The following is a 22,840-nucleotide window of genomic DNA, read 5'->3' on the forward strand; positions in this document are numbered from 1 at the left end:
GGTGGGGATTTCCCACCACCACCCACAATGGCTAAGCAGTAAAAAGGTAAAGGTAAGGACCCATGACAGTTTAGTCCAGTCGCGGATGACTCTGGGGTTGTGCACTCATATCGCTCTATAGGCCGAGGGAGCCGGCGTTTGTCCACAGACAGCTTCCGGGTCATGTGGCCAGAGCAGCGCACGGAAACGGCGTTTACCTATTTATCTACTTGCACTTTGACGTTCTTGTAACACAGCACAAGCAAAAAGGTGTAAGGAGGTTTCATTGGCACATTAGTGGTTGTGCTGCCATGATACAGATATACTGAGAAACATTAAAATTGCCACTTGGACAAAAGCCAGGGGTTCTTCCACTTTTCATTAGTATATATGACCACAAAATAAGAGGGGGCAAAAGAAAAATCAGATTATATGGCTTTAGAGCCAAATCTGAAAACTAGAAATGAATAAGCATTCAGCAGAATGTACAATGTAAACATAAAAAACATGAATAGAAATATGTAATTTCACACAGTACTAGGTGGTTTCGTACAAAATGTTTTCTGTTTATGGCTTTTAGAGTTGCACAACTGGAGTTAATCTTTTCATAGGCTTTGTAGAGTTTACTTTTATGATTTGTTTTGGAAAAAATGATGCAATCAGCTCCCCGCATAGGAACGGAGCATTTAATGGCAGAAATTCCATTTGTTATAATTGTATACAATTGACAGAATTGAGCCACTTTGTGTGCTTCGGACTACCAAGGTGATTAACTATAAGCTAAACTAAATGGCAGTTTACTCCCTTTAAGTCATCTCACTCTTCCCCCAAAGTACACAAGGAAGATAGGCAAGTTTGATGTATGCCCTACCAAATATAGTTAGATGTGAGCTGATAACATTTGAGCAGGTTGTTTCTTTAGCTGGCAGGAGAAGGAAGGAGGAGGAACTTGCCCAGTGCCATGGATCCAAAACAACAGCCTCCAGCCACCATGGCCACTGCCACTTACCATGAGGAAAAGGGGTGCGGCACTGGGAATTTGGGGCTGCGTGGGTGAACCAGTGGAAGCATCCTGCATAGCCCTAACCTCACCCCTCCCAGCTGCGGGAGACTATTGCTGCAGGTCCACCCCACTGGGTGAGTTACTCCTGATATGACAGTTTTATTTTATAATTAATTTTGACAATCCAGAAAAATCAGAAATGACACAGAAACGGGGAATGGGAGAGATTAACTCTATGGCAACATATATACATCACGCCAAACCACGATTTAACACAGGCATAGGCAAACTCGGCCCTCCAGATGTTTTGGGACTACGATTCCATCATCCCTGACCACTGGTCCTACTAGCTAGGGATGATGGGAGTTGTAGTCCCAAAACATCTGGAGGGCCAAGTTTGCCTATGCCTGGTTTAACACAATGTGCACAATCAAGTATAAAGCTCAGTAAACTTTGGGCTCAAACACTTTCACTTAGTTTCCCCATACAATTCAGAGAAGTGGGGAAGCTTTCGTTTCTGTTTTTGGTTAACCACAGTTTATTGTCTGAAACAAACCAACTTCAGCTGTGGAAACCTGTGATTAAATAAACGCAGAAGCAAAAGCTTCCAAAGTCTCCTCTCAGTTTTGCAAGAAGTGGAGAGTGTAAGCCCCAATTTTGCTGCAGCTCATTTTTCAGCAGGACACTACAATAATTTACCAACTACAATAATATAGTATCTTTAATCTTTAATCATAAGGTCATATTAAACATTTTATTGAGAAATAGGCATATCTACCACACTCTCCTTTTTATACACAGTCATTCCAACCAATGAGTTATAATTCTGGGGTCATTGTATTTTACATTTCTCTACCACTTTCCCCTGTGGAAACTAGGCCAATGGAGACTTTTCCCCCCTATGGCCGGCCCCTACAATCACAGTGTGCATGCCTTAGGGAGGGAAGAGGTAAGCTTCCCTTTCTCGCATACTGCATTTTTGATCAGACTTATTGTAATTAAGTATGAAAGAACTGAAGACATTGCTGCAAGCTATCTATTCAGTGAACTTCTAATTAAGTGAGGGAAACCTCATCAGTGGGCTGTGGGATTTCTTTCTGCCCTGCTCCTCCACTATCACAGGCAAGCTACCCAAATATTTATCCAAATAATGGGTTCTTGAATGGTCCAAAACTCCCCTTCAGAATTTTAATTAGTATTAGGAACTACTCATTCCTCTTACAGGTAATGTGGTAATCCAATTGCATACTGGAGTTTATGGTTAATGATGTGGAATAAAACCAAATTAATATATAAAATTATATATTACAATTAATATATAATTTATATTGGGATTTTTAAGGCAATTTTAGGCACAGGGCTATATATTCAGCAGGACTGAACAAAGCTTTCCACTCCTGAAGGTATACAAGTATTATAGAAACAATGTTTAAAATGGACTTTCACAGATAAAAAGCAATGGTGCCTTTTATGATGGCATTATCTAAAAATTTAGTTCTTTTAAAAGGTACCAGTTTTGATCTAATAATGATAGGTTAGCCTTTTAAGAACATTGATTTGCAAATAGCTTCAGCAGCAGTCCTACACATAATCAGGCAGCTTAAATGTAGGACCTAAGCAGATTAACTGTGTGCAGGATTGTAGCCTCCAACAAGCATAGTTTTAAGAAATTGTTTTAAAAAGAAAAATAGTTGATGGTAAAAAGTATGTTTTTTATAAAAAAAAATAGTAATTAATAATTATATGTAGATATACAAAAAAAAACCAAAAAATATAAAAAACAAAAGTATGATTTTTTCATAAATGTATAAAGGGATTGTCATATAAGACAGTGTTTTTCAACCACTGTTCCGCGGCACACTAGTGTGCCGCGAGATGTTGCCTGGTGTGCCGTGGGGAAAATTTGTTTATTTGATTCCTATTCAAGAGAATTACTTTATATATAGTCAATATAGGCACAGAGTTAATTTTTTTAACATTTTCTAATGGTGGTGTGCCTCGTGATTTTTTTCTGTTTCTCTAAGTGGCACAGAGGGCAACCCTTAACCTTGAGAAGGCACCTGGAGTATGTTGGTAGGTCAATTTTTATCGCTTTGCCAGGAGGAATGGATACCCTGCCCTGCCAGAGCAGATTGGAAGAGGGCACAAACATTTGGTCCCTACTCAAAACCAAATAAAAAAACAGCCATACCAACAGGCACCAATTATATGATCATTTCAAAAATAACTTTCTGAAAACAATAAGAAATGGAAAGAAGGAGGTGGCCAGGGAGGTGAATTCACCCCAGGCACATCTGTCTGCCTCCAACATATGTACAATGTTGACAGAAGCTCTGGTTTGAAGAGAAATTCCATTTTCTCCTGAGGCTCCAGGAGGGCATCTATTCTAGTACAGTGGTACCTTGGTTGTCGAACAGCTTGGCTCCCGAACAAATCGGCTCCCAAATGCCGCAAACCCGGAAGTAAGTGTTCCAGTTTGCGAACATTTTTGGGAAGCCGAACATCCGAAGCAGCTTCTGATTGAGTGCAGGAAGCTCCTGCAGCCAATTGGAAGCCGTGCCTTGGTTTTCAAACAGTTCCGGGAGTCGAACGGACTCCCAGAACGGATTAAGTTCGACAACCAAGGTACCACTGTACTTCTATTTGTAGATTAAAATTGCTACTTTCCTTCAGTGGCAAGACATCTGGCTCCAGACTAGGTGAGAATGGAGTGCTCTTGAAGGGACTTTGTGCACATACACACACAAAGAAACATCCCCAGAGCATGCCTTCTCAGGCATGTTGGGCAGGTGAAGGAGAAGCCTCCAATACTACTAGAGCTCTTACAGCTCCAACTTGACCTAACTGTTCATCTCACTAGGCAGAGCTTGACAAGAAGGGCCATGTTGTCCCTCTCCCTTGACAGTAATGAAGATTGACCCTGCTGACATTATCCAGGAGAATGTGCCACTTCAGGATTAAGAATTGCCCTTCAGAAAATTCAGAAGGAAATTCATATCTATATTAAATTCAAGGCAAATTTTGAGGTTCTAAATCTAGCTGAATAGTATTTACTGTAATAATGATTCCATTAGCTTGGGCATTTCTGCTAAACTGTATAAAAGTCCATCTTTCACATGTTTCAGTCATTTACTTGATCATTTGAGGCTATATACATAATTGAAGTATAAAATAAAGATATACCACTATAACCAAGATGAGTGTAGAACGAACTACCTAGATAACAAAAAGAAAAAGATATAATTAAGTGACAAATATAGCACAGAGGTACACATAACCAATTAGCCTTTAATCACATGATACCACATGACATTAAATACAGACCTAAATTGTATAGACTTTTATCTTCTGAACTGTTTCCAGAGCAATACAAAATGCACTTATTTGTGCATCATATTCTACATCACACATAACAGCTGAATTCACCTATTTTACATTATGCATTGCACATTTATGTTGTGAGCCGCCCTGAGATCTACAGATAGAGGGTGGTATACGAATTCAATAACTAAACAAACAAACAAACAAATATATTGTGCCTTGGGAGAACATTAATTCAATATTCAATATTCCTAAGATGAGAATTCAGATTCAACTTGAATGAACAGGTTTGCACTGGGTTTTTTTTTAATGTAATAATTATCACTTTTCTAAAAGAAAAAGAACATAGCCTTGTCAGGCTGAAACACAACAGTCTAAATAGCACCACTCACTATTGAATTTGAAACTTTTAAAGGTTTGTGTTTTTTTTTTAACTGATCTAGGAAGCTGAATTTTCCAAGATGACGAAACAGTTTGGGCAGACAAAATCTTATTTCTCTAGAACAATGAGAACAACGTGCTACTTGATAAGATTAGCATAGCTTGAGAACAGCGGGCCCTGTTCATATATTTTATTGACGGGGAAACCCATTTATTTAAGTATGTTTGAACCTCTCTCAATGATGCAAGGTGAAAATGTAGCATGTTTTAATGGTCAAGTAATCATTGTACCAGTTACTAGTAAGATGTCATCATTATGGGATGGTGGAAAAGCTCGTATGTGATCAGGTGCCTATGAGAAAGACTCCTGGGAGCTTGCTTGTGAGACTCTGGGGTGCCTACCTGTAAGATCTGTCTCATCTGGGAATGGGGACCAGCATTCCGGATCCTGCTCTGTGGAGGAAGAGCTCTGTGAGCTTGCTTATGAGACACTAGGTGCCTACCTGCAGATTCTGCCCAACCTGGCCTTTAGAAAGGGGGTAGGCTTGAAAGCTTTTTCAAAAAACCAACAGCCCAAGATCCACTTTGTGCCTGTGAGGAAAACTTTTGTGAAATTGCTTGTGAGATTCTGTGGTGCTTACCTGTATAGTATATGCCACCTTGCTTGGGGAAACAACAAGGGTGGGGGGGCGGACATTCTGGCCAGTAGCATAGACAAAGCCGACCTTTTAACTTCTGCTTCTGACTTGCTGTAGATTTTAAAACCTCAAGTCACATCCAGAAGAGCTAACAAGGAGTGGCTGACAAACTGCCCAGAGGCTGGATGGGAGACTATGGTGCTGCACAGGTAAGAAGTGAGTCCACCTGCTCCGTTGCTATTTAGCTGGTTAACCTCAAAATCTTGGATTGAGAATTTAGGGACATTCTGTTACTTTAGACCTCTGAACATGCTGTCACTTGGTGGCCATTTCCTGAACCCTAGACCTTTTCAATTTCTGCCTCAGATGGAGACAGCAGCCAAGATGCATTTGAAGTCTAATGGCGAACATCTAGAGGAGCACTGGAAAGCTCAGAGACTATGCTTACTTCTAAGGGTTCTTCTTTTTATTCATTTTTTAAAAAAACAAAAACATTTCTTTAGTTTTTGAACAATCCCACTTTTCTTAATGGCTGTTTTTTTTTTTGTTGGTTTCATAGTTTGTTGTTATCCCTCAAATTGATGAAACATTGTCAAAAAAATTTTTTTGAGAGGTATCTCAGCAGAACTTTAACTTCATGTTGGACTTTTTCCATTAACACTGCCACTCAAATCAGCCTATCTGAGGTCAGTATCATTAGTAGTGTAGATTCTTGATTACCTTTGGGGGGGGGAATTAGAGGTTTTGGAACTAGATGTGAGCCATTTAAATAATTAACATGACCAAAAAAAAATCTGTTGCCTGTCTGTCTTTTAGAAGAATCCAAGCCAAGCTTTACTTCAAAATGGTTGTGCCCAGACTAAGAATCCCTCTTTACAACTTTTGGGCACACATTGTGTACTAACCCACCATCTGGATGATAAGCTTTTCTCTGAGATCAATTGGATAAAGCAGTTATTATTGAAAATTAACCTTCTTTTGTGACTATAAATGCATATATGACCATTCTCTCTAACAGTTAATGTGGTGGCTCCATGCCAGCAACAGAGGAGTGGAATGTACCCCCACACAGAAAACACACATCCTTCTTCTCCATATTCAAAACACCCTACACATGGGATTCTCTCAAAAGGTTTGTACATGCACAGTTTAAGGGTCATAGCTTATTGGTGGAGCATCTGCTTTGCATGTAGAAGGACTCAAGTTCAATTCCTGGCATTTCTAGGTAGAGGTGAGAGACCTCTATATGAAATACTAGATAGCCTAGCAAGTCAGGGCAGGCACTACTTGGCTAGATGGACCAATGCTGTCTCTGTATTGCAACTTCCAGAACTGACTTTGTATAAGGCAGTTTCCTATGTATGTTCCTAATGCCCCCATACAGGAACACAATTCAATATACAATTAAAAGTCCTGGCAGTGGTAAAACCAGAGGAGGGCACTGGTCCCAACAGGTGAATTGCTGTCTCCCTTCAACAAGAATATAAAAGAAACTCTCCCTCTGTAGGAGAATGGGGTAAATCCTCCTCTGTCTTTGTACTGTTCCAGTTAGGGACTGCAGCACATCCAGGTTTTGCCAACAGTGTTGGCAAATGTAGCCTATTTACTTGGTCTCATAAACTGACCATGAGCAACTGACCTGTTCTTATACCTAGCCCTAACCAGCTTTTTTTCTGGGTGGGAGTGGATGGGTGGAGCAATGGTTATCTAGCCCCAAACAGTTCCACTAACATCACTCCTCCAGCGTGCAGCTCCCTGTTGCACTGATCAAAGAATGCAGGAAGGCAAGAGTACCACTGGTGGGATTCACAGCAACATTAACTCAAGGAAAGCCCCAGGATCTACTGAATCTCAAGTCAGCTCACTGCCATCACCTGATAACATTGGGCTCGTGCAGTACGTAAAACTGACAGTGACAATAGCTATCAAAGCCATTTCAGGGTTGAAGACTGATCTGCATTTATTTTAAATAGCAATGTAAACCATGAGTACAATTACAGTAGATTATTTGTTATTTATTTGTCTTTATTCCCATTATGGAAGAAGGTGAACATAAAATATAAGACAAATAGTTTGTAAGACACTGCAATATTCTAAGATTGAAGCTATCTTGGAATGGGGTCTACACATGGTTTAACCTAGCATTGATTTCTTAATACTTGTCAACAACTATAAGCCACATGAAAAATTGAACTTTAGGTAAAGAATTTCAGGCAGACCAAATATAACTGACTCCCAATGTGCTGCAGACCTGCACAAGCAAGCTTCCAGGGTATCAAGCGTTTACTTCAGTCACCCTAAGGTGCCGGCATCCTCATGGGCATCTACCAACTGTCCAGCCCCCAATCCAGAACCTTGTCAGGATGCTTGAAAAGGGTGTGAAAAGGAGCAGACACGACATTACAAAATTTGTCTCACCTACTGAAGTTTCTTTCTGCTTAGGTAGCAATACTTTAACACCACTGACACTCAAGTAATGGAGCTGCACAGCAAAGCAAGTGAACAAAATGTTTTGCTTAGATTTGTTTACTAGGCTAGAGGTACAAAGTTGCCATGCTAACCTGCAGAAGGCAAAGGTCTTTTCTGTAGTCTATAGACCAGGCATAGGCAAACTTGGCCCCCCAGATGTTTTGGGACTACAACTCCCATCATCCCTGACCACTGGTCCTGTTAGATAGGGATGATGGGAGTTGTAGTCCCAAAACATCTGGAGGGTCGAGTTTGCCTATGTCTGGTCTATAGCACCTTCCTGCTACTGGACTCCAAGACAAACAAATCAAGGGTTTTAGTAAGACCTTAGGTGTATCCAGTATTTTTTTTCTTTTAAAAAAAAATGTTTACGGGTACTCTCATTTTCCTACTCATATTGAAATACTGCCCTTCAATGAGGCCAAACTTAGATTCAGAAAATGTTTAGGGGTAAGCGAACTCCTGCGTCCCCCCAGAAAAAACCAACACTGGGTGTATCCTCATTCAGCCTGCATTGACCTCACCTGGGGAAGCTTTAACCTACTTTGCAGAGTTCTTTTCCTCAAGCCGGGGGGAAAAAACCAACCATTTAGATCTATTTAACAAGTATTGGAAGCTGATTGGTATTTTCCTTCTCTTAACAGATGAAACTATTGCATTGTTAAGGAAGGTATGAGATATGAAGTTTAACTGTGGAAAACAAGATAGTGGTGGGGATTACTGGCATATGAAGGTCTATAGAGTGCCCCAAGGGATCTCACAACATATTATGCCATTGCACTACCACTACGCTTGAGTTTATTCTTCCTTTTCACCACAAAAGCAGCAAAAAAATAATAATAATCTACGGTTTTTAAAATCTCTGAATATTTACAAGTTTGTTAAGACTTAAAAACAGCATAAAGTAATGATTAAAGAAGAGATTATATAACTGGCTTCACAGAATAAAGCAGCTTGGTTTAATTAACTTCACAGAGAGATACTGTATAACAGCATTCTATGAAACTGCAAATGTGGCTGAAAATGGGAGCACTAAATGTTTTTGTTTAAAGGTAAATAAAATCACTGTACGTTGAGGAACTTATGCCTAAATTCTGAGATTTAATTTCTGGAAGAGCAAGATATGATAACCTCTGTGCACCTCATGCATAGGTAGAAGTATCAATGCATCTCTTCAGTAGTGAATAATGAGGAAGGCAGAAGAATACAAAAGCAAGCGTGCGCACACACACACACACACACACCCCATGCAATGATCACTTATCCTCATTTTGAGAGCCTTAAGCTATACATTAAGAAAATAATGTGTCAATTAACAAAGATGTTTCAGTGCAAACAAACTTCTCATTTAATAGTATCCATAACCTAGGAACACTGGATTGCAATTTGCATCTCTATAATTAGCATTTCCGTATCCAAAAGCAAACAAATAAACCATGCTTGAAGTGAAAGTTAAGCAAATGAATGAAACAACTACCGTCTCTGATGGGCAATACTGTATTTAACTTGCAGTGACATGAAGATTAAGAAAATAATACTTTGTATCAGAGACTTTCAATCTTTTTGTGTCCACGGCTCCCTTGACCAACTACATCCTTTCTGCGGCACCCCTGGGGCTCAGGAGCCCAGTTATGTCACCCCTTGCCTGCAGAGCTGGCAGCCTCTCACCCTTTTTCAAGCACCCTCCATTGTGGAGTGTTCCCTCAGTCTCCTCTCTTCTCCCTTCTCCTTGGGCGTCCTCTGGGCAGCCACAGCTGCCGCCCCTGGTCTCTGAGCTGCACCCCCTACCTCACAGGGACCTGGGAAGCACCCCCTGGCCAGCCCAGAGGTACCATTTGCCTGGGGAGCTTGTAGTCAGGGCTGCTGCAACAAACAGCTGTGCAAGCCTTTGGGAGGCAGAAGTGCAAGAGGGCAACAGAGGAGGGAGGGAAGGAAAGAGGGACAGAGGCCAGTGTTGCCCATGGCACCCCTGACTATCATTCAAGGCACTCCAGGATGCCACGGCACACTGGTTGAAAACCACTGCTTTATATAATGATTTCAGTCAGTTGATAATGTTAAATTACTAATGAGACTGACCAGAGAAGGTTTACGCCATCCTGCAAAGTTTAGGTTACTGTGTTGTCTAGTGAGATTACTTGCTCTAATCTGCATTTTATTTGCTTTTTAGCATTTAACTAGTCTAACCTTATGACATAATTGCAAACATACAATGCAAACCTATGCACAACCATTCAAAAGTAAGCTCTATTCCATTCAATGGGGCTTACTGCAAGGTAAGTGTGTATAGGATTGCAGCTTTAATAGAAATATGCCACCCAAGGGCTGCATGCAAAACTAAAATAAAAAAATTGCTCATCTTAACTTTCAGTAGCATCATTAAGCAAACTAAGAAGAAACAACAGCTCTACTTAATTAATGCTTCAATGATATTATAATATTAATATTATTACTTACTACCTCCAGGATCTTCCATAAAGTACGCAGAAATGCTGGCTTCATCTTTTCCATATTGATTCTGTGCCACCAAGGTATAATCGCCATTGTTCACATGAGTAGGGTTGTCCAGCTGAAGGCAGCCATGGTACTCCGTTTGATTTACAACATGTATTTTAGTCCAGATGTAGACGGACTCATTCAACTTAACCCCATCATGCAACCATGTCAGGACAGGTTGCGGGTTCCCCCTCACGCTGAATGGAATACACCAGTGGTGGTCCGGATATGGAATTTCAAGATATGTGATATTTGGTGCAACTATATTAAGAACAATAAGAGTAATGTTAGTATACTACATTTTCTCTTCCTTGAAAATTCATCAGTTCGTTTTAAATCATTAAAGAAAAGAATCTGGCATCCATATAAATGTAACGAATAAATGAATTCCAAAAGCAAATTTATTATGTTTTTCATATATATAAAAACATTCTTTAGAGGAAGTTATAATAAAGGATCATTTAAGCCAGGCATAAGCAAACTCGGCCCTCCAGATGTTTTGGGACTACAATTCCCATCATCCCTGACCACTGGACCTGTTAGCTAGGGATCATGGGAGTTGTAGTCCCAAAACATCTGGAGGGCCGAGTTTGCCTATGCCTGATTTAAGCTATGATTTATGATTTCCTTCACTTTTTGGAGGAGCAGTAGCTTGTTTATATTGTTCAGTCACTAGTGTTTCCTACCCACTTCACAACTGAGTTTATTCTACCTAAATCTTTAATATATTTCACATTTACCTGTACATACACCTCTTTTTCTGACAGCGCAGTCATATCCATTTCTATCTGAAATAAGCCACTACTTTAATAGGTCTTACTTCCTCCAAAGTAGGTATCGGATTGCTGCTTGAACCTATTCTGTTATAATGTTATTTCAGCAAATTTTGTAATGTTTACAGCAGAAGTTGACATAACTTGGCAAGGCAAAACTTAAAATGCACCATATGTCTCTTAAAACTTTGATATTTACATGTTCTGAGAATTAGAACAGAGAGGAAAATGAACAATTTAATATTGTCCGTGGTCACGCTCTTCTCTTGCCTTAAGGCCAAAAGAAGAGCAATTCTTCACCATTAATCAATTTTCTGCCATAAATGATGGAATTGGGCCAGACCAAAAAGAAACAGATTGACAATGTCCTCCAATTTACTGAAGCTCCAACTCCAACTCTCTTGCTCAGATTGCACGAATACAATGAATACAGGGAATACCTTTAGCAAACTAAAAGGAATAGGTTTGTTGGCGTGTTGAGGGCGATAATCATAAGCATTTAATGACTCTTCTCTTCAGTGCTAATCCTTACTAATATATACTTTATAAACTTTTATCTTTTTGAAGAAGGCTGAGCAGAAATTCTAAAATTGTTCTCTACTGATGCCACTTGGCTACAATTAACTGCAGCTAAAATTTTGCATAAGTTTATTTACATACAGAACACCACGAGGTCAACAGAAGCTTGGTCTTCGCCCACAATGTTTTCTGCTACACAAAAAATCTGCACGCCACTGTCATTGGATGATATATTCTTTATGGTTAGGGAAGCTGGGTTCTTATTTGTGTCATTCTGGAAGAAAAGCAATGGAGAAATAAAGAGGTTAGGAGTGGTTTCCCTAACATGATCTAATACTAAGAAACTTATTTGAATTTAAACATATTTTAAAATAACAGTTTATTCAATATAAATAAAGTGTCTATTAGTTTGAAGGCTCTATTTTGGTTTGCAGCTATGTAATCGATGTCTCATGAATTACCCATGGGAAGGCATTCTAGAGGGTGGGTGCTATCACTGAGAATGTCTGCTTACAGCAAGTGACTCCTCAGAAGAGCTTGGTCTATACTGAGGAGGTGGTCTCCTAGGTTCCCTGGTTCCAAGTTGTTTATACAGTATTGCATCCCCAAATAAATATATTATATAGGGAATAGGGAATAGCCCTGGGTGTCAAATACAAAAAAGGCCCTAGTAACCTCCTATCAAATTATACCTTCCAATGCTTAATTGTTACCAGAGTACTTTCACTGCACTCACTATGGTTATGTAACTTAGCCACAGAAACTAACCTGTGAACATGCCCATATACATATAAATAGATGCAAAGAAATGCCACAGACCTTGTATGAATAGGTATGATAAGTTACCGCATGACTTGTTCCAATAAATATGCACACATGGTTTTACCAACCCACATACAAACAGGAGTAGGAGATGGATTAAGGGCATACTCTCACACAGACACACCTATGTGTTGTTGCTTTACAGAAGCCCATCTATCATGTGAAGAACTGAAGCAGTATTTCATATCCTATCATCGCCTCAATTTGCTCATGTTCAGGTGAACAAAAACTCTTAATGCATTCTTAATGAATTATAGGTACATTATTATTAGCAATTGTCATGGTTAATAGTTTTACTAGTGCATGAAGAATTTGGCTAGAAATCAAATATTAATCTGGTTCACTGTACTGTATGTGGGTTCTGATAATTATCGGATACCTTTTCTGAGATGAGAAAATTAACCACATGTATTAAACACAAACCACAAATTCCATTCCATCTGCATTAATGGCCTCCTAATCTAGGACATTAAATGACAATAACCACCAGAAGTTTTCTTTCACTAAACAGACATTATAAATATGTTTGTATTTTTATATAAAAAGTAGTGATAGGATTGTGAAGGAAAAAGTGTGCTATCTGAGTAGTTGCAATTCCAGCCAATAATCGGGGATATGATTCTGCCCAGCATGGGTAAAGACAAATGGGAGCCTCTGAGTGAAGAAGGAAGGAGAAACTACATTTTGCAGTGCCTGCCATTCATTTGCCCTTGGGCTTTATTCCTGGCTAGCATCATTATTGTGATGTCAGCCTAGAGGCAGCACATAGTGGAAAGACCGCAAAAGCTTACAAGGGGAAGGTGACAATAAGCCCAGCCAAATGTGAGCAGCTTCTTCTACTGACTCAGGCTGTAGGCTCTGCAAGTATTACTATAGATGTGGGCATTTCACTAACCCTCGGGACTGATGAGGAATGTCTGCAGGGCTCCTATCCAGCACTTAAAGAGTTCCAAGTTGCATAATTCCATGTAACCTGCATTACTGCATCTGGCACTTTTACTTCAGGCAGGATGTGGGACTTACGCCGTTCCTTAAAAACCAGTACGTATACGGCTTTGGCAGATCCAGATGCTTCAATATGAAATTCTTACCTCATGTTTTGAAACAATATTATTGAAAACCCAAGCTATACTTGGTGATGGACTTCCAGAAGCCTCACAGTACAATGTGACACTTCTTCCTTCAATAACAGTGAGGTTCTGTGTGTTCAGCCTAACTGAAGGCAAGCCTATGAAGCAAGAAAGAGAGAAATCTCTATGCCACGTTTTCAGCAAATATCACAGGTGAACCATATGCATCTTGGTTCTCATAAACTATTTGAGCATAACACTAGTGAACAGACTTTTCAAATATTATTTTGGCATATCAAAACACAATTATATGAAGAACTGGGAACCAACTGAGTTCCTAAGGCTCCTCAATAGAAGCCACTGAAAATGCTTCATAATAAGGAAAACTCCATGAAGTGACTATAAATGTCCATGATGCCAACAAAATAGAACATCCCCATCACAAGTAATTTTTTTTATAACAATTAGTGTGTAATGTTTTTTGAATCACTTCACCCTGCTGCCAATTATTATATACCAGCTATAAAGAATTATCACCAGAACCGCAAGCTTTAGATCAGCAGAGCAATGAAAGGCTTAAATGCAGATTAAAGCTTTCTCCATGATTAATCATTGGTACTCACACAATCAGTGCAGGCCACACAGATACTCTGAGTCCCTCCTCCCTCTGGCAAAATCAATGAAAGTGAAACTTCTAATAAACTTTCCTTTTAGTTTGCAACCTTCAGCTTTATATCCAAATTTTTTCCATTTCAAAGTGAAACCACTAGGGTTTTCCTTCTGGCAAGAACCACAAACAACTGAACCAGGCCACGCTCAGTTAAAATCAATGTCAGTATGTTTTTTCAAATCTGGGTTTTCCGCAATACTTAAGGGATTTGAACTTGTTCATTTTAAGTCATTTTGAAGTTGGTGTGCTTTGTATACAGCAATATCCTATATTCTGGGTTCCCAATCTGAGGAGAAATATTATACTTCTAAACATGAAATGTAGTACGTTTAGTAAAATCTCTCTCAACAGAAACTTCCTTCCATATCTTGAAAAAGATTCCTATATTGAGGTTTTGCTTGGCATCACCAGGACTGGGCAAGCAGCCTCCCTTTGCTCACCGACTGCTCTCCCCATCTGCTTGAGACTGCTCACTAGATTAGCAGCTTCCTCCCAAAACTTCTATGGGTCTGGCCTTGCCAGGGCTATGCATGTGTGCCATTTCACCCACAAGGAGACAGATCATGCTCACTGATTTTAATACATTTAGTATTGTTATTACGATATCAGGCCCTCCAAGTGTCCCTTTTTTCCAGACACAGTCCCAGATTTAACGAAGCCATCCTGGTTTCTGATTTGATACCAAAATGTCCCGCTTTTTCTTAGGCTATCCCTATTTTCATCGGAGAAATGTTGGAAATAAGTAACTATACAACCTTTAGAAGACATCTGAAAGTAGCCCTGGATGGGGAAGTTTTTTTAAAGTTTAAAGTTTTATTATGTTTTTATCTATGTTGGAAGTCGCCCAGAATAGCTGGGGTCCTTTACCTTTTTTATATTGGTTAAGCAATTCTAGGCATGTTTGTTATATCAAATAACTGAGAGGGCATGGCAGTACATCTCTGTACAGAGATTGTAGGCTCTGTATCGACATGAGTTTATTTCTGTAACCGTGCCCCATTCTGTTTCTACTTTCCAGTTATGGTGTAGTTGTTTCATCATGTGCTGACAGGCATGCCAGTCTCGCAAGGTTGATTCTTTTCTACTGCAAGGTTTAATGGCTCCATTAGCCATTAAATATGTGATCTATATTAACTATCAAGGCTCTTATATTAAAATAAAAATCCCAGAATAACTTGGGTCCAGGATACCTTAACAACCGCCTGAGGCTTTCTATCCCAGCTTAACCTGAGATAATCTGGAGGAGTGCTATTACTTGTCCCCTGTGTTTCAGATGCCCAACTGGCTTCAATTATAAGTTGAGTACAAGCGACTCCCCATTTACGTGGGGGTTACGTTCCCGGGTACCATGCATATACGTGAAATAGCATATAGTAGGGAACACCATCTAAAAAGCCAAACTCTTGACAAAAAAAACCATAAAAATCTGCCAAACTCCATCACAACCACTGAGCCTAGGGCTTGCTGATCGGAAGGTTGGCGGTTGGAATCCCCGCGATGGGGTTGAGCTCCCATTGCTCGGTCCCAGCTCCTGCCTACCTAGCAGTTCGAAAGCACATCAAAGTGCAAGTAGATAAATAGGCACCGCTCTGGTGGGAAGGTAAATGGCATTTCCGAGCGCTGCTCTGGTTCGCCAGAAGCAGCTTAGTCCTGCTGGCCACATGACCCGGAAGCTGTCTGCAGACAAACGTCGGCTCCCTCGGCCGACAACCCCAGAGTCGTCCGTGACTGGACCTAACGGTCAGGGGTACCTTTATCTTTACCTTTATAATGTACTTAAATATAATATATAATTATAATGTACTTAAAGTTCAATAGAACTGAAATGACATGTAATAGAAAAGCAGGACAAATCATTTCCTTTCCTAGCAAGGTTTTACAGTGAACACATTACTAAGGTTGCTTATTTTGCATCCAACATCAGTTTGTGGGAATTGTAGACAATTCATTGTCCATTCTGTTTGCAAAACTGTACATTAAACACGACTGAAAGCTCCATTACTCTTCCTCTGGATGTAGCAATCTGTCGACAAAAACTTCCATCAGCTTTTATTAACTGTCAATGAAACCTATGGAACAATTAGATATGAATTATACTAGCTAGGAAACAGGCAGAAGCAATAATATAATTGTTTCAATTCTGAGCAGCTTGTGGCCATACTGGCTTGAAAGAGGAAATTTAGAAGCTAGGCTCCTTTTTGCAGGGACATTAATTTCAAGAACAATCTCCATAGCATCTGTCACGTGAAGTGAAAACTAATACAAACTCCAAATCACAGGAAAGTCTTCATATCAATATGTAAAATTCAAATGCAGCCTGTTAAATACTTAATATCAATTCAGAAAGGCCCTTTTGATATCAAAGGCACGGTTGTCAGAAATACTCGAAGGGCTCTCTCAGCTGCTGCGCCCACTCTCTGGAACTCGCCGCCTCAGGAGATCTGCTTGGCCCCCTCTCTGATGGCACTCTGCCAGCACAAGTTTTGCTTTGTTTCTGCAAGCTTTTTTCTAAGATGCTAGTTGAAATTTGCTTTTGCTGTAGCCCTTTGTTTTTACGACTGTATCTCCTGCTTGTTTACTTCTGTTTTCATTTTATTTTTGTGTTTATGCTTTTTAGTATGCCTTTCTGCTTATGTTTGACATTTTGATGTTAGTTACTTGGAAAGGGTCACATTTTGACTTAGAAAGGCAGGATGTGAGTGCTCCTTTTAAGTATACAGTAAGTAATAAATGTCAAGACATCTCTTGTACAAAATTTTAACTGTGATCCTCTTTAACTAGCAAAGGGCATGCAACTCTCCACTTGCAGGCGTGCTATACTGCCCCTTGTGGGGCTACAAGGCCTTCTTAATAAAGCCCCATTAGTTATCTGTTGGACTTTGCCACCTAGTGGTAAGCAAGAAGAACTGTAACGCCTCTATGTCTCATCAGGATAGCTTGCATCTTCTTGCACCTCATCTAGGTAACATTGGGGGTGGGTTATAGTTTTGGGAGCTTCCTTTAATTTATTGACAATCTGATCATGGTGCCAAAAGCTGCAGAGTGTTCTCAGACAATAACAAAGGGGTGGGGAAAAATCTATTGGGGGGAGCACATTCTGGCTGAAGAATGTGAAACAGAAGAGGATATGATCTCTCCAGTAGAAAGTAAAATATATTTAAGGTTAGGTTGATAGCTTAGATTTTTCTTCTTCAACTTTATTTCACATACTTGTGAATCCTATTGGTATTAGCATTACAGTATATAAGCATGGAAGTCTATGCTGGGAACCAATTATGAATTAGGATAGCTGTTTTGTTCTGAAGCAATATAATTTTTTTAAAAAACCAAATTTTGTAGAATAATAATGCTCCAAATATTCCTGTGAACTATGCCAATGAATCAAGTCTTGTGACTGAAAATTCATTGTTGGAATCCAAAATTTATCAGGAAATGACATTTGGGTAGACAACACAACAACATTCTAGAAGAGATTTCTTGAGCCAACTAAGGGACCTGGATATACAAGTTCAATAGAAACAAACATACATATAATCCTACTAGAGACCACTTCATTATTGCAGCATTATTGCCAAATCTAAGGGATCTTACTTATAGATGTTCTATTTCTGACCCAGATGTCCTCAGAATACATCTCAACTAAGACACCTATGCAAATAAAACTCGGAATTTATTAATTCCACAGTCACAAAAAAACCAAGATATTTTGATGGATGCAGAAGACAAAAAATAACTAAAATTTAATTAAATGACATTATGGGACCAATCTCTTCTGCACCCATTATAAATGTTCACTAGTTCTTATAAAGAATAGGCCTTTTACTGTGACACATCCCCCCCACCAGCAGGAAAACGCCATCTGACCTTCATTAAAGTCTTTGAAATCCTTATCTAAAATCTACTTAAGCATCTTCTTGGAAGTATTCTAAGACACAGACTAAATAATTTAGAATGGGGAACAGCAAACATCTATTATACTGAAGTTTCAAATATGTTTTATTGCTTCATAAATCTGTGTTCATATTCAGGTACTCATTCACTGTGACAACATTTCAGGAGCAGACTGATACTTCTCAAATCATCCTGAACTCTCATGCATACCACAATTGCATTCCTATTCATGGCTGCATGTATTCTGTCTCCAGTTTAGAAGCTGTATTTTTCTGTATTTCGAGGAAGAGAGGGCTAGCTGTGGCGACTAGCCATGATGGATGGCTTTGCTCTATCACTAGCTCCACAGCTTGAGGCAACAATGCTTCCAAATACCAGTTGCTAGAAACCATGGGAAACTCTACTGCTCATGTTGTGCTTGCTGGTTTCCCATAGGCGTCTGGTTGGCCACTGTGAGAACAGGATGCTGGCCTAGATGGGCCATTGGCCTGATCCAGAAGGCTATTCTTACGTTCTTATGTATTCAAAGAAAATAATTAACAGGTGTGAGAAGAAGAATTTACAAGGTTCTCCAACACTGCTATACAGCGGTGCCCCGCTAGACGAAAATAATTCATTCTGCGAAAATTTTCGTCTAGCGGGTTTTTCGTCTTGCGGAGCGGCAATGACAGCCGCGCTCCGCAAAACGAAAAAAAAAAAAGACGAAAATTTTTCGTCTTGCGAGGCAGCCCCATAGACTTTTTCGTCTAGCGGGGCAGCCTTCCGCTAGACGAATGCCTTCGTCTAGCGAGTTTTTCGTCTAGCGAGGCATTCGTCTAGCGGGGCACCACTGTATATAGAATTTGACCAACCACTTTTAATTTGCTTTTTAGAGTGCACACATTGATTAAGAGAAATGTTTTGTGTTCGTGTGCATGAGGCAGACACTACTGTGTCAGAATTACAGTAGAAGCCCTAATACTTCTGTTAAGACGTGGTCTTTCACCCCCTCCTACAAGACATGAATTTCATGTATAGCAGTCACTCAACTGTGTCAAGATAAACAACTGATTGGGAGAGAAGCAAATTCAGATCCAGAGGTAAATGAAATGTTCCCAAGACAGATAGACAACATTCCAAATGACCCAAAAAATCTTATTGGGTTATTATGATATTTTGGGGTTTGTTGCATTAGTGAGATTAGCCAACCACTTTGTTACACACTTTTCTCAGATATGTGGCATATTATTAACAAACCTAAATCTACCTCCAGTGTAACAATGCCTTTATCCTTTTCATCTTTACACACAACAATTTTAGATGTAGCCATACAAACTAGATCCAAGATCACACTTTGGTACCTTAAAACAGGGAGCAGCTATGTCCTTTGCAGGTAACACAGAACTGACTTTACACTCACACTGATACTGTTCAGTAGCAACAGGCAGCGTTCCTCAGCATCAGGAAAAATATACAAGGTGGCCTCATCCTGCTCAATCTCATTTCAAAGAAATCACTTAGGATTTTCAGGATGTATTTAATAACCAACAGAATGAAGCCTGCATTCGTTTTATGAACACCTCATTCAGTGTCAAATATGAGGTGCTAACAGAAACCTACAACTACAAAACTCTCTACCAGATCACACATGGCCTGAACACATGCATATGCTATTCTTTAATTTTTTTCAAAATAAAAATCATGGGGTGGGCTATTTTAAGAAATTCTTGCAAATCTGGCTTACAAGCCTTCCCCCACCACATACAGGTGACCTATAAAGAGCATTGTGCACAGGTCCATCCACAGACAATTCCTGTTACAAGAACATGGCCCCATGTTGGGGAGCTTTCAAGAAACCAAGACTTTTCCCTACTCTCTACCCTACACACAAAGTCCAGATGTCAATAGGCTTCCGGAAACAACCTGCATGTCTCCACTGTTCAGAAAATAATTAACATGCACAAAAAGATCTTTCAAATGCAATATTACTACCTGCAAGAAAATCCCTGCAATTGACAACTATACAGCAAATGAACAGCACCAACCACGCAAAGATGTTGGGACAAGGCACTATAGGGACCTGTGAGACATATATTACCCACTTTTGCATCAGCACATTACCTGGAGGTCTAAATGGATTTTTATAGCGTAAATAACACTTGGGTAGGAAAAGAAGCCACTTGAAGTCTTGCCAAGTATCATGACTTCACCACAATGATTGGAATCCTTTTGCTATTATTTTAAACAAGAACATTCCTTACAATTGATTAGGTGTATGGAATTAACTTCACATTTGGTAACAGTTAAAGAAGCAATCACACCCTAACACTCCATGAACGAAACCATGGAGACTACCAGACAACATCTTCCAATGCAAGGAAAGGCATCTATGAAGTACCACTGTGCTAGCGTGAGTCATAGAATTGGGGAGTTGGCAGGGAACCTGAGGCCCACCCCACTGTAATGTGGAATATCAACTAAACCATCCATGACAGATGGGCATCCAACGTCTGCTTAATATCTCCAATGAAAGAGAGTCCACCACCTATCCAGGGAATTTCACTGTTGAACAGCTCTTACCATCAGAAAGTTCTTCCATCAGAATCTCCTTTCCTATAGTTTGAAGCCATTGGTTTCCATTAGTGGGAGTGGTTAGCCAAATCCCACCCAAGTTAGTCACACCCATAAATTTTAACGGGTTTACTCTGAGTAGGACTAACATTGGCTACAACCTACAGAATGTAACTGCTACACAAATACAGTACTTCACAGCAAAAATCATCCAGGAGCTTGAACATTTACTGTGACACAGATTTTTCCTTATTTTAATGACATAATCATAAACTACACAAAAACACCCTGATTTGCCAACTATATGCGCTTAACAATACTCTCTAAATGACATTATTTTATATACCACCTCCAAATGAAGTCAACAAATGGCAAGCTAGCAGCAAACATAAACAAACAGTATTTTTAATGCAACTTAACAGCTGGAAAGAAAGAGTCCCCTACAGCTCATCAGTGAGCAGTCTAAGAACCAGCTGAAATATACTTAAGAAATGAGAGAGAAGTAAGCCAAATCTGACCCACCCTTTATAGTTCTCTTTGTTAATATTTTACCAGGGTTAGAAATAAACTTCCACTGTACACGTAACGTTTATTTTCAGCTAAGCATTAAAAGCAAGTCTTTGACCATTTCAACCATAAAAAGAGAGTACAGGCAGTACCACCAACGATTTCTATTTCTTGCTTCACTGGTCTACTAATATGAATAACCTTACCAAGAAACCACAACAGTCTCACTTCATTTCCCAGCAAGTAATTTATTAGCAGCTGACTGCTGTAAGGCCTTGCATTACTAACACTTATACTGCCTTCTGTACAATACTAAATTTGCAATGTATTGAGGAAATTATAACCATACAAAATGCAGAACATCTGTCAAAATAAATGAACAAACTACTTTGACTTCCTACATCCTTGATTCTTTTTTTTAACGTTTGTCCTCTTGCAAGTTCACAGGAATTCAGAATGAAGCAATGACAATTAATCTAATTATTGCATCAAATAAATATATACAACAACGCTGCTTTAAAAAAGCTAAGTCAAAGAAGAAGTGGGTGTTCATCTCTTGGGATGAATTATCTGAGCAGAAAAACAAGTCAAAAGCAGTCTGTTTCCAACAGAACAGGAAGAAAAACGAGTGACCATGCATTTGTTACTAAACTTGAAAAGAACACATTACATGCTTCCTGTTTCTCGGTTAAACCAATTATTTCTTTATTCCTACTTTTAATGTAACGTGTGTATTTTTAAGTAGAAAAATTAGAAGCATAAACCTTTAAAATGTTGCTTGCCTCAGAGCTGGAGGACTCTGGAAAGGATGCTTAGGCCCCTAGTTTGTCAGCTGAAAGCACATGGATCGGTCCTGGCAGGACTGCTTGGCGAGCTTTTGACAGTGAAACCTGTGCACTCAATACTATGCTATTCTCTTAGGCAAAATGGCTTCCCTAGAGCAGCTAGACAATGGCACCCTGCATGCAAGGGCACCTGGAGGGACAGCGTAACAAAAATAAAGGGGGAGGAAGGGAGATCTCTGCCATGTACTCCTTAGAGGAAAGTATCTCAGAGTAAAGAACTAGCATGTGGAGGAAACAGAAGTTAACATACTTTTCTATAAGCTCAACAGACCTAAAGCCTACATAATATCAGTGCCCTGAGAGGAACAGACATTTCTGCAAGTGGTATAAGCCACTGGGTGGCAAGGACAATGTAGACTAGATGGTATTTTGGACCTTCCCATTTCTACAATATAAGCTTCAGAAAAGGCAAGATGCCTAATGGTTCATATAAATACATAGGCTTGGGTGCTAAGTGTTCATCAATGAATGTAAGGGCTTTTGATGCAGCAGAGGTTCCTGGAGGGGGAAGGCAATTTTTTCCAATTCTCTCTCCCCACTGGTGTATCAATGAAATCCTCCCACAAAAAAAATTCTTGTTAGCAAGTGCAACTTGCTGACTAAATACAGTGGAACCTCGGGTTGTGGACATAATCTGTGACGGAGGCACCTCCGCAACCCACAGCGTTCATAACCTGCAGCACCGCGTCTGCACATGTGCAAAGCGGGATTTAGAACTTCTGTGCATGCGTGAGTGGCAAAACCCGGAAGTAACCCTTTCCGGTACTTCCGGGTTTCTCGCAGTCCGCAACCTGAAAACACGTAACCCCGAAGCGTTTGTAACCTGAGGTATCACTGTATTGAAAAGTGGACTGACACATTTTGAAATTTTAAAAAGATGTAGAATGGGAACAATTCTGTGGTTCA

At 39.7% G+C, this 22,840-nt stretch overlaps 1 protein-coding gene across 8 annotated transcripts in view; it reads right to left on the reverse strand.

Moving 5' to 3' along the window:
• NTRK2 (neurotrophic receptor tyrosine kinase 2) overlaps window positions 1-22,840 on the reverse strand; it is a 178,497-nt gene that overhangs the window by 116,125 nt on the left and 39,532 nt on the right. For 3 of the 8 annotated variants that reach the window (XM_033163596.1, XM_033163604.1, XM_033163603.1), the window contains exons 6-10: window positions 13,493-13,629; window positions 11,721-11,853; window positions 10,249-10,548; window positions 5,087-5,137; window positions 4,166-4,198 (exon numbers count right to left, since the gene is read on the reverse strand). In XM_033163596.1, coding sequence (XP_033019487.1) covers window positions 4,166-4,198; window positions 5,087-5,137; window positions 10,249-10,548; window positions 11,721-11,853; window positions 13,493-13,629 — 654 coding nt within the window. The remainder of the gene's footprint in view (window positions 1-4,165; window positions 4,199-5,086; window positions 5,138-10,248; window positions 10,549-11,720; window positions 11,854-13,492; window positions 13,630-22,840) is intronic. The other 5 variants (XM_033163598.1, XM_033163600.1, XM_033163599.1 and 2 more) reach the window with 5 other exon arrangements.

Source organism: Lacerta agilis, chromosome 11 (assembly GCF_009819535.1).
Source record: "Lacerta agilis isolate rLacAgi1 chromosome 11, rLacAgi1.pri, whole genome shotgun sequence".
Classification (NCBI taxonomy): domain Eukaryota; kingdom Metazoa; phylum Chordata; class Lepidosauria; order Squamata; family Lacertidae; genus Lacerta; species Lacerta agilis.